This window comes from Cibotium barometz, chromosome 52 (assembly GCF_041138505.1).
Source record: "Cibotium barometz isolate CiBa-2024 chromosome 52, ASM4113850v1, whole genome shotgun sequence".
Classification (NCBI taxonomy): Eukaryota; Viridiplantae; Streptophyta; class Polypodiopsida; order Cyatheales; family Cibotiaceae; genus Cibotium; species Cibotium barometz.
In genome coordinates, this window is record NC_141097.1 from 30,777,082 (window position 1) to 30,789,680 (window position 12,599).

Consider the following 12,599-nt stretch of genomic DNA (forward strand, 5'->3'; position numbering starts at 1 on the left):
CATAGTTGATCATAAAAATCAATGCATACCATCTAATGGACATAAATCATGCCAAAAGAAGCATTAAAATTGGTGGCCAACTCATCAATCCGGAGTATATGAACAGTTTGTCGTTCGAATAAAACTCCAAAGTAAGAAAGTGAAACACATGTGTGTAGCACTCAATAATAAACCCCTAGACACAAGTGATCTAGATAGAACCTGATGAGTCCATATAAAACTTGGAAAATATCCAAAAAAAATCCACCAAAACAAACCGATCAACTAACCCATGATAGACTTTGTCTTAGGCTTAAGAAATTAAGCACAATCCACACTTTAATAAGTGCAAAATAAATTATCATGGAAAAATGTCAAAGGTGAAACACACTTTGAACATAAATTATAGCCAAAAAGAATGGCTAAATAATGATAAAAAATCATGAATACATCGTTTAGAATTAATCCAAACATAAATATCCATTAATACGAGATATAATCGTATTAAAAATATGCGAATAACCCGCATCTATCTAATGTCAGTACGAGAAAACGTACTTCAACATTAAATAACCCTCGAAAATATTAAATTCTCGAGAAAAAGAATTATCATGATTTTTTTCTAATTTTCCCTAATTTTATAGGGCCTCAAAATATGATAATTTTGAATTCCACCAAACCTATCTTATGGCATTCCAAACCTATATTTTTCCAGAAAATTTTTAGCAAATAAATTTGCCAAAATACCATTGATATTTAAAAATATCAATTTTTAGGATTTCTAAAAATAACTTCAGAATATTCCTAAATTTCCCTGAGAATCCCATCGTTCACGAAATTTCCAATTTCGCCCGACAATTCTCAAATCCAATGAAAATTTTCAATTTTAATGGATTTTTCTAATTTTCTGGGTCAAAAAATATATTTTTAAAGGAATTTGAATGGTCATGGACGCCCGAATGGACACACCACATGCCAAACACCAACCCCACATTTTTCCAAAATTTAAAATAACCTTTGTCTAATTTTCCACTAATTTTCAGGAATTTTTTGAAATTTTTAATCAACCCCGAACGCATTTAGAATACGAACGGTCAAAAAATTTCAGAATTCCAACGGTTTTCCCGGAATACGGAAAGCCAAAAGTTTTGGGAAAATGAAAAGACAAAAAAAAAAATTCGGAATGTGAAAGGTCAAAGATTTCCGGAATACGGAAGGTCAAAAGTTTTTCTGGAATTCGGAAAGCCAAAAGGTTTCGGGAAAACGGAAAGCCAAAGGTTTTCCGGAAGTTGAAAAGCCAAAATTTGTCAATAAGAAATTTTCAGGAATTTTCATGGATTTTTTTCCTCAAATCCCAAATTTTTTAGGCTTTTTTTCCAAGCTTTTTTCTTGAAAAATATCAAAAAGCTTTTTTTAAATAAAAAAACTCATTTTTTTTAAAAAATGAAAAAAAATAAAAAAATAAGCTTTATTAGCTTATATAAACTTTGATTTTTTAGGGGGGGGGGCGTTTTTCCGCCGGCGGCTGCTGCGCAGCCCCCCCCCCCTCCCGTGGATGATGGAGATGCTAAATCATTTTGGGCACCATCCTGGTCTAGTTGAGCTTACAGAGTACATGTATGCCCATCCCCCTCCTAGATTCCCTGGTATGGTCACCCCGCCCCCCTGAGTATCCATGTCACTCCACTGCTGTCTATGCCTGTGAGTCCGGCGAGATGGCATGCAGCTTCTCCTCTTCCATGCCCACCGAGGAGACATACCCCGTCCCCAGACACACTCACACACACCCTCCCAGGCACCGTCACGTCAGGGCTCATAGCCACCATCATGTACTCCCTCACAACCAAAGTCACGTACATAGTCACGTACATAATCCCCCAATCGTGACTCCACCCATAGTATAGAGGAGAGCAAATGCCGTAGTAAAAAAAGTGGGAGTGGAGGATGCGGCGGGTGCTTTGGTGGGGGAGGTAGTAGGGCACGCGGTGAGAGAGGAGATAGGGGGAGAAGAGTTAGAGGAGCCAGTGAGGATGAGGAGGAGTGAGAGAGGTGGAGGGAGTGATTTACTATGATGTGACGGATAGGGGCGGGGTAGTGATGGATGCGAGGGGGAAAGAGGTAATGGAGTACATGCGTGGGGTAGTTTCAAACTTGTACAGAAATTGTTTTATTAAATTTAAAGATCAAAATAGCCGATTAGTTGGATGCTGTACATAGTCTCAGTACCCCAATCCCCCACATGCGACATTCTCGGATGTATGGGGAAGGACATGAATAAGGGAGATCTTAAGTAATAAAATATCTCACCTTAAGAAACTCGCATACGATGATGGGCTAAATGTAGCTGCGGGTGGCTATCTTGTCGAGAAACCTGCCACTGCGCACAAACGTGAGTGGAAGGAGGCAAAGAAACGAGCAGAGGGTGGCATGAAGAGCAGGCAGCATCATATGGAGGCACGACGGATCCAGATGGAGACCATTGGATCTTCGCATTTCGGATCTGGTGGCGTCGAGTCATGGGAGGCAGAGTTCGTAAGTATCTTGTCACTTTATTTGATTGTTTACTTAATTCATTGATTCTATGATTGTTTTAATCTTACAAATTGTGTTGATTATGTGAAGCCTACAACCCATGATACTGGGTATGCTTGTCGGCATAGCAAACGTGACATGGGCCCTCTTCAGAGCCGAGGGACGTATTACGAACGCGCAATTTGAGATGGCCATGAGACCATACGATCGACAAGCACTTGAAAACTCTAAACGAATGATTTTGGTTTATTGAATTACATATATATATACTTATATATGATACATTACTTGAACAGGCACAAGCTGCTGCTGCTGCACCTGCTGATGCTCCTGCCACCACTGATGATCCACCCGCCACCACTGCTCCTATTGGACGTGAGCACTACTCATCGGACATGTATACCAATGTGAGCTCATCTGATCATGGAGGGAGCAACGGGTCATCATCTGGGTCTGAGTAGTACTCAGACTTATAGTATCACATTCCATATTGAGGATGTGGTTTTATATATATTTTTGTAACTGAAGTCATGGGCTTTTTTAGACAAACCAATTTGATTTTGTATATATTTGTTTATAATTGAAGCCATGGGCTACTTTGACATATGGACTCCCTTGTATATATGTGTACACATAAAATTTTGATAGTAATATTGAATCGTGAATTGATAGTCTTGCATTCATAACTGTCTTGAATCGTGTATTGACAATGTATGCATTCATGTCATTCTTGAATCGTGTAATGACAATGCACTAAATCTTCCTCGTGGATGGTGCAATGCACCAAAAAAAAATCCAGAGAGTGAACAGCATTCAGGTACCAAATAGCACTCTCTGGATTTTTTATTTGCTCTCTGTTTGCGTGTATAGACGCGTCAACTTTATAAAAGTCGCGTGTACGTGGATACTCTATGAAATGCGCGTGTATAAGCGCAGCTAAATTGACAAAACACGTGTATAAGCCCTCGTATCAGTGCGTCTGACTGGGTCTATACACGCGCTTTTACACGCATGTCTTTGGCCGCGATGATACACGCGCTGATACACGGGCCCGCTACTTTTTTTCCACAAGTCATTTTTCGCGGCTAGGAGCGTGGCTATGAGCCCGATCCCTTGTAGTGGTACGCACATGATACCAAGGGTTTTCTAGTAGTGCACTCCCCGAGAAATAACCTCAAAAAGTATAAGTTTTGATATTAAAGTAAAAAAGTAAAATGATCTATTATATACTAAGTAAAAATTAAAGACTTTGATGTGAGGGCCTACATTGTCTTTTTGTCTTGAGATAAGATCAATTTTTACACTTGACCCATGCAAACCATTTATATCTTGAGTAAAGAAAACATAAGAACTCCATTAATATGTAAAAATATAACTCAAAAAGTACTAAATAAAATATAAAATTATGCTTTTACCTCTAGATTCTGATTTCTTTTAATACTAAAGGTCCTCTTTTTGCACTCCTTCCATGAAGATACTTTTGCATTTTCTCACTAATCTACGCTGTATGCAAATGGATCGGATGAAGAACCTGGATCCATGAAGAATCTGCAAAAATAAAAGTATATACATGAAGGATCATCTCTCTCTTGAGGTGGATCGACAATCTGTATGCTTTGGATGACCAAACATGCAAGCTGGACAAGAGGACAAGCAAGACATGCAAGCATGGGTGAACTTTAAGGACAAACACACTCGCGTGTAAAAACCCGTCCAAAAATGCGTGTATCTGCGTGTGAACAATCTATGCAAATAGGGTACATGTAGACATACACGCGCTCGTACACGCGGCCTATGCAAAAACTTTTTTGAAAACGACAGACCACCGACAAATCTTTCTTAAAAAGAAAGCCCAGACTATCACTATCGTTCACAAAAATACTGACGCAGGCACGACCAGAGAAGGACGGAGACAATCACATAAGGAAAAGAGACAATCGCATAAACAAATGGAAGGAAAGCGACAGGACAAAGGACAAACTGACTCACCTCTGGAAAAGTGAGTCTTCTTTTTGGCTGGTTTCCTTCACCCGTGTCTGCTCCTTGCACCCATGTCTGCTCCTTGCACTTGGCTTTAGTTCTCTATTGGAAGAGGAAAGATTTGGCGGCGACGAAGGAGAGGAAAGATGAGTTTGAAAATGGTTTTTGGAGAAGGCGACGGGTTATGTGTTAGGTATAGACAGGTGGTCACATGTAGGAGCGCGTGTATATTCGCGTGTATAATAAATAGCCACGTTCATACACGTGATTTTACATAGCTAGACGTGCTGTTACATGCGATTTAAAACAGAGAGAACGTGCTATTACACACGATCAACACAGGATATAGAGACTTTTTTTACTTTCATTAAAAACTGATTATGATTATGTGTTTGCTCTTTTGTACATAGGATGTCAGTAACCTCCTCAAGCAGTTCTGGTGAAGGATGAGACAATGCATCATCGTAATTGTGATGTGTGGTTGGGACAAAGGATCAAGTGTATGTGTTCTTATGTGTGCAGTTCATACTACCTATACTAGCATCAACCATTGTGCAAACAAGTGTTTGAAAAAATGTATTTATAAGATGGGTGAGCTTGTGAGGTATGTAAAACCCATGTCAGATCACCCTTCATTATACCTTGCAAAATGAACGTGCATGAGGTATAACGTACTATTCATTTATTTTTCAGATATGTTAGTTCCAAAGCAATTGATCCAGCCACGTTGGATGATGCGCGTGTTATGGCAGTGGAGGTGGTTTGTTTGGTAGAGGAGACTTTTCCGCGAACCATTCTTACAAGTCAACTACATCTCATTGTGCATTTAGTGGATGAAATTGCTTTATGTGGCACTGTGCATGCACGTTGGATGTTCTTCCTAGAGCACTTCATGAAGACCTTAAAAGACTTTGTCAGGCAAAGTGCAAGGCCTGAAGGAAGCATGGCCGAGGGTTGGTTGATACGAGAGTCTCTTGTATATATTTCAGAATTTCTTGGTCAGGTGGACAGCTCTTTGCCACGACTATGGAGCAATGAAGAGGACTTGAGGATGACCTCTATTGTGCCTCCTCAAGGAAAAGGACAGAGTAAAGTAATTGACAGAACATTGATTGATGATCTCAATTTCACTTGCATCCTTAACACTAGTTTGGTACCAAAAAAGGACACTTAAGTGTCCTTTTTCGGATAATGTAAATAAAATGCTACTTGGGCTAGAAAAGACATATTCAAAATCCCTCTTGAGGAGCTTGAATATGTGACCTAGTGTGTCTTTAAAAAATGTAACCTTGCAATTTGGATGTTGGCACGATAAGGAATTACACCCATAAATAGGACTTGCATGAGACTGCGACTCAGGTTTGAGAAAACCACCTTATAAGCTTAGAGAAAAAAAATCACTAAGCCCCATGAAAAATTCCAAGTAATTATTTCATATTTGTGTCAAAGATTTTGCCAAGTTTCACATGAAATAAAATTCAATTGAGAGTGTCTAAAATAGTAGGAAGTTGTGTGTGTTTGATACACCACTTTTTAGCATCCATTTGTATCCAAACCAATACATGGTTTTAATGTGTTTGCAAGTTTTTTAAGGTGATACAATGCTTACTCTATCCATTGAGATTTTAAAGTTATATGTAAAAGCCCCTTAGTAAGCTACAAATATTAATTGTTTCAAAATGTCAAAATTACACACAACAAAAATTCTGGATTTAGATTCTTGAGTCATACGCATTACATTCCTTAGTAAACTTGCAACATTTTGTCTGTATAGAATAATTCCGCTAAGGTACGTTGTACAAACATAGTTTGGCCACCTAAAACCTTTGTTTCATGGTTGTTAAGAGAGAATTTAAAAATTTTGAAAAATGTAGCATGATTGAAAAACTAAGATAGCGCTCAAGTAGCAAGATTTACTTGAGCTTGGGATCCCAAAAAATATGTATTAACTTGGTTTTGAACTATATAATCATTTTCGATTACCAATTTGCACTAACATAACCCTAGTTTTATGGAAGTACCTTTGGAAGGCCAAAATTTTTCTCTTTTTCAGCATCTTGGTAATTATGAGATTTTTGTTATAGTTCACAAGTAGCTTAGGAACTAGGACCTAAAGGAGATTGTGTTGTTTTTTGAAACCCCAAGTTCTACCAATTAACTTTTACAAACATGAAAAACATGATTTATTCAAGAAGTTATAGGCATTTTATGGGATTTTTGACAAAACAGCTTTAAATTTCAATGAAAATTTCAAGTTAGAGTTTTTTTTCAAATTTCTAATATAGCTTGTGTTTTGACATCATGAAAAATCCCCTTTATTTTTTGACTTTTAATCGACCTATGGTTGAAACAAGGTGTAGAAATGTTGTTTCTAGGTTCCCCACCAAAAAATTCCAAAGTTTTGGTGAGAAACAGGACACTAAAGTGTCCTCAGGACAATTTAGTGTCCAATTACAGAACTAGTGTTATTTTTGAATATATTACATTGTTGTAAATGCATGTAGTGGGATTGTGTAATGATATATACTATAATGTACTATGAGATGGTTTAAAGAAAATGGTTTTTAATTTTGTAAAAGAATGGAGTTTTTCTTAATAAAGTTCTCTGTTATCGCGTGTAATGAGGCGTGTAAAATTGCATGTATATACACGCACTGGTACACGCATTTCTGAAACCAGTATACACGCGAATGTAAATGCCAATATACACGCGCTGGTACACGTGTTTTTGAAACCAGTATACACGCGAATGTAGATGCCAATATACACGTGCCCAATACTACTCATATACATGCGCGACCATACACGCGCCCATAACTTATCACGTGTATCGAACGCGTGTATGGCAGCAGTGTCTTGTAGTGCGTTCAAGAGGTATTTAAAAAACCCATTAACTAAAAAAATTTTCCCAATAAAACAACTCCTCTTTACTTATGAACTAACGGATTTTTTTCTAAAGTTGAATTAAAAAACCCCTCCTGTTAATGTAATTCTATTAATTTTTCTCAATGTATCTAATTTAAAAACCCCTACTGGCTGAACTCACGCAGTACACTACCATTTTTTGAGGTGAACCCCCCGAGAGTTATTTATGATGTAGGCGAGGAGCTTCACAAGTGAAGAGATGGAGACGATTCTCCTTAAACATTTTGATGTACATTTTAATTGATGATATGTCAGTGGTTTTGAAAGCCATATAGTCTAATATTATAAGTGAAGATAGTAGTTTTAAGATTAGTTTAAAAGAGACAGGGACTCAAAAGAGGCAAGGACTCAAACTCTTTTGGACATGAGGGATAACCTTGTGTCTTAAATTTTAGAGAGTAGATAAGAATGAATAGAAAGGATTCACATGATTTGAGTGTAGACAATGTGGATAGATTGCTATAGGGAATAGAGATAAGGTTTTTTTAGTGTAAAACTCGAAACTTTATTGTTATGTTCTATTGGAAGTGAACAACTTTTCTTTCTATTTAAACTTAGAGAATGGACAAGTCTTGGTTTAAGAACTGATATTCTTTCATAAGATGTGTTATGCTTATGTTTTCGAGTTATTTATAGAGAGCATCAAACTAAAAATTTTATTGTAATTTATTGTAATTTTTTATTTCATTAGAAGTAAATTATAACTTTATTTCATTAGAAGTGAATTATAACTTTATAGAAGAATGTATGAGTCTTGGTTTAAGTATTGATATTCTTTCATAAGATGTGTTATGCTTATCTTTTTGAGTTATTTATAAAGAGCAGCAACTCGCAACTTTGTTATTATTATTTATTTCATTTAAGTAATTTGTAAGGATGTGTTATGCTTATCTTTTCGAGTTATTTATAAAGATGTGCTATTTTTATTTCATTCGAGTTATTTATAAGATGTGTTATGCTTATCTTTTCGAGTTATTTATAAAGAGCATCAACTCGAAACTTTGTTGTTATTTTTAATTTCATTAGAAGTGAACAACTTTGCTTTCTATTAAAATTTAGAGAATGTACGAGTCTTGGTTTTTCTTTCATAAAATGTGTTATACTTATCTTTATGAGTTGTCTATAAAAAACATCATTTTTTGTGTGAGCATCTAAATGTTTAATCTTCTTTAAGATATTTAATATTTATCATTATGTAATTTCTTGTTGTAAGAAAACTTGTAATCATATTATGTGAGAAATTAAACAAAAGTTCTTTACTAGGTAATATCCTAGGTATAAATATGCTATATAGGGATTTTGCAATCTAGGAAATATTTCATTTTCTCTAGGTTGCACATTCCCTCGGTAGGGGATTGAGCAAACCAAGAAAAATCGTAGACTTAACTAGGTAAATTTGGGTTCTCTATATATGAATATTATTTCCTATGTAGGAAATGCTGTCTATATAGAAAATAAGATTTCTTAATGAAGTTATGTAGGGAACTTTCCATTTTCTTTAACTTTGCACAAAATTTTTAGATATGTTTATTTGTTTTTAGGAAATTACTTAGTAAATAGCTTTTTTTCCCTCTGTAGGAAACATCCAAAAGTTCATTCTGCCATGGCCACAGCCAGAGTCCTGTTAAGAAAGGTCTCTACCGTTTTTTTTTGTTTGGGTAATGGTTCGGTTTCTTCCTTATGGCTATCTGCTGATGAGGGTTTGGGTGCTTCACTCTATTTATGATGTGGCCTTTGTAAGGCTATTGTAATTTCTTTAAAGATGGCGAGTCATGATTACCTCTTTGACAGTATCCTCCTGTGAATATTAAGTAGGCCTTGCTCCTTTCCATCAGAAGCAGCGCTCAATCGCCTTCTCGTTGCATGCTGATGTGCATGTTTCTGCTCCACCAAAACCCTTCTTGGACTACCAGCGTGACAAGTGTACATCCGTCACCTTGTGAGGCTTACTACCTATCTGTGTGGTACCTGTGTGCTGTTGATAATTACGCCCATAGCCTAATTGGGTCCTTCTCCACACTTTTGTAGCCAAGGTATGGAGGACTTGCATTTTGTTCTCTTGCATAGATTATGAAATATTAGCTAGTGTATGCTTGGATTAATGATTGAATTAATCAAAGATGTTCGTTCGACTGTAGAACCAAAGTATTGAACTGTTTCGAGGCTCCTTACGAGGTTGTAAATTAAATAACGGATCTATATAGGATGCTCTATTTTTATACAAGTTTAACGAGTCTTCAACACATGCACGCCTACATTTGGCTTCCTTGTTTACGTACTCTTCTCTTCTTAATAAATCAACCCGCCTAGTGAGCGTTCTTTTTCCTAAGTGAGCGTTCTTTTTCCTAATTGGATGTAAATTTTGTAAGTTTAGTGTTGTATTTCATGCTCTAATTTGCAAAAGTTGGAGTCGCTGGTATGTAAATGTATTTCTTTTACTTGTGGCCCTTGGGATCATAAGAACAATCAAATTTTTGGGACTGTTATTAAAGAAGCCGGTAAGGCGAATGAAAAAAGCAGCATGGAACCAAGTGGTCTAGTAGTAGAGGTGGAGATCAAAGGAGAGGACCCAACGGGCAGGGGGGACCCGCACGAGCTCGACGAGGCGATTTTTGACGAAGCCGCGTGCGAGGAGGAAGTCGCCGGTGCCGCCAACGACAGTGAGGATGCGCACTTTCTGGACCTCCACGATCTGTCCCATGATGGTGAGGGTGCCCTTGTAGGTGCCGTCGTCGATGGTGGCCGTGAAGGTGTGGAAGAGCACGTAGCCTTTCTGGCTGTCCAGCACGTAGAAGCCCTGCGCCACTCCGGCCGACGCCGAGCTATTGGAGGAGCCCAGCGTGAGGGGGGCCTCGAAGGTGGCCACCACGCCGAAGTTGAAGGGGTTGGAGAAGTTGCCCGGAGGGGGCGAACTGTACACCGAGGTGAAGTAGGTGTTATTCACGGCCGGGTTGTACACGGTGTTGTGGAGGTAGAATTTGTAGCGGGATGGGCCGTCATTGATCTTCTCCTTGTGGCAAGACGCCGGCGTGGCATTGAAGCTGATCAGCGCCAGTAGCAGACATGACGCGAGGAGCCAGCGGCTGGCCATATTAATGCCGGGGGCTAATTTTCAATACAGCGGTGATCACCCAAGAATACCTAGCTTGATCAAGAAGCGGGGAAATGACAGAAGGTGGGAAACGTAAGGCTCAATGGGTGATAAAGCGGAAGGTGCTAGCCTATTTGTAAATAAACCACGCCCAATGCCCAAGCTGGCAATGAACTGGCATCGGCACTGAATACTACAGGCTCACCTCTTCGTCAACGCCCCAAAGTTCGGCGTGCTCCAAAACTTAATAAGCACGTTCCAGCGCATGATCTAAAAAGTCCATCCATCAGTCTTGATAATAGCGGCATCATGCATGGCCAATTAGTAGTCGACGCCCCCTTCTCGTGGAACTTTTTGTTAAATTAGACATCCCCCAAAGCACAACTTAACGAAGGGGTAACAAGGAAATAGGAGAAAGATTGATAAGATTAATGCAGGTTATCCAAGAGCCCTAGCTCTTCAGACATTTTACCCTTCACGTAAGAAAATATATTTAAGTTTACATCCTGCAACCCAAAAAACCTTAATTTTGAACATTTATTACGTTGATTTGAGTAATGCTCCTTTGATAATATTTAAGCACAATGGCACCCTTTTGCAATATAAATTTCCTTGTAAGAGCTGCATCTATTACGTTGATTTGAGTAATGCTCCTTTGATAATATTTAAGCACAATGGCACCCTTTTGCAATATAAATTTCCTTGTAAGAGCTGCATCTTGGTGCTGGTGCTGACCAAGTAATAGTGGGGGCAATAGCCCTTATTGCACAAAAGGGTTTGTAGTAGGGGGGAGGGGTAGAGGGTTTGTAGTAGGGGGGAGGGGTAGAGGGTTTTTCTTACATGGGTGGTATACACAAGACCAACCCCCAAAAACTCAATGAAATAAGGCCTTATATAGGGAGCAATATCTGAATGATTTAAACGATTGCAATTTATGATGTCTTTTCGATTTGTGAACACCTTGTGGCTGATGTGACATCATCAACTTGTATGATATCTCAATTTTGAATGATGACACAATCTTAACCACATTTCTCTGCTTTTACGCAAGAACAACAACAAATCCCAAGCTTTATGAAAAAGTAGGTGTTCATATTGTTTATATGTAACTGTTTACCCATGACCTTCCTATATTAACAAAAAATTAAGTCTTAATATGATCTAATATTTATGGCCAAGGATTGAACCAAAACACCCACCATCTGGGAGCTTCTGCCTTATCCATGTGGCAACTCCTCAACTCCCCACTTGCAAAAGTAGCTCCTTTTCTTGCAATACCTTTTTGGTCCCAACTTGCCCACTGCCGAGAGAGAGAGAGAGAGAGAGAGAGAGAGAGAGAGAGAGAGAGAGAAGAGAAGAGAAGACAATAGAAGAGAGAAGAGAGGGAAGAGAGGGAAGAGAGCGAGAAGAGAGGAGATGAAACCGAGTAGAGAAAGACAGAAGGGAGAATAGAGAGAGAGAGAAGAGAGAAAGAAAAGACTAGAGAGAGAGTGAGAGACAAAGAGAGAGAGAGAAGAGAGAGCGAGAGCGAAGAGAGAGCAGAGAGAGAAAGAAGAGAGGAGTGAGAGAGAGAATAGAGAAGATAGAAGAAAGAGAGAAAGGAGAATAACTAGCTAAAGAGCTTGAGGCACAAGCCCCAAAACTAGAGGTCTAATGAAAGAAGACCTCAAGAGTACTCATAAACACAAAGCATGATTAGCTGTCAACAACAATGCTAGGACCATTCAAAGTGGTTTAATTAAATTAGTTGCTTCCCTTACAAAAATAATGCGCAATCTCGTGCTCAAACCAACTCTTCCCTAAGAAAACAACCCCATCAAATACACAAACCTTCCCAAGAAGCTCAAAGAGAAGAGAGAGAGAGAGAGAGAGAGAGAGAGAGAGAGAGAGAGAGAGAGAGAGAGAGTTAGAAGAGAAAAGAGAAAGAGAGAAAGGAGAAGAGAGAAAAGAGAGAGAGAGAGAGAGAGAGAGAGAGAGAGAGAAGAAGAAGAAGAAGAGAAGGGAGAAGAGGAGAGCGAGAAGAGAGATAAGAGCGAGAAGAGACGAGAGAGCGAGAAGAGACAAGAGAGGAGAAGAGAGAAGAAAGAGAGAG

At 38.6% G+C, this 12,599-nt stretch overlaps 1 protein-coding gene across 1 annotated transcript; it reads right to left on the minus strand.

The window, feature by feature from the left end:
- Positions 1-9,872: 9,872 nt before the first annotated feature.
- Positions 9,873-10,625, minus strand: LOC147609046 (dirigent protein 6-like). The gene has a single exon (XM_086788420.1). The coding sequence runs from the start codon at positions 10,505-10,507 to the stop codon at positions 9,953-9,955; it is 555 nt and encodes a 184-aa protein (XP_086644546.1). The 5' UTR covers positions 10,508-10,625; the 3' UTR covers positions 9,873-9,952.
- Between the last annotated feature and the right edge of the window lie 1,974 nt (positions 10,626-12,599).

What these genes read in the sequence shown, in the direction of transcription:
- LOC147609046 (XM_086788420.1), bottom strand. Translation starts at nt 10,507, where the DNA reads ATGGCCAGCCGCTGGCTCCTCGCGTCATGTCTGCTACTGGCGCTGATC.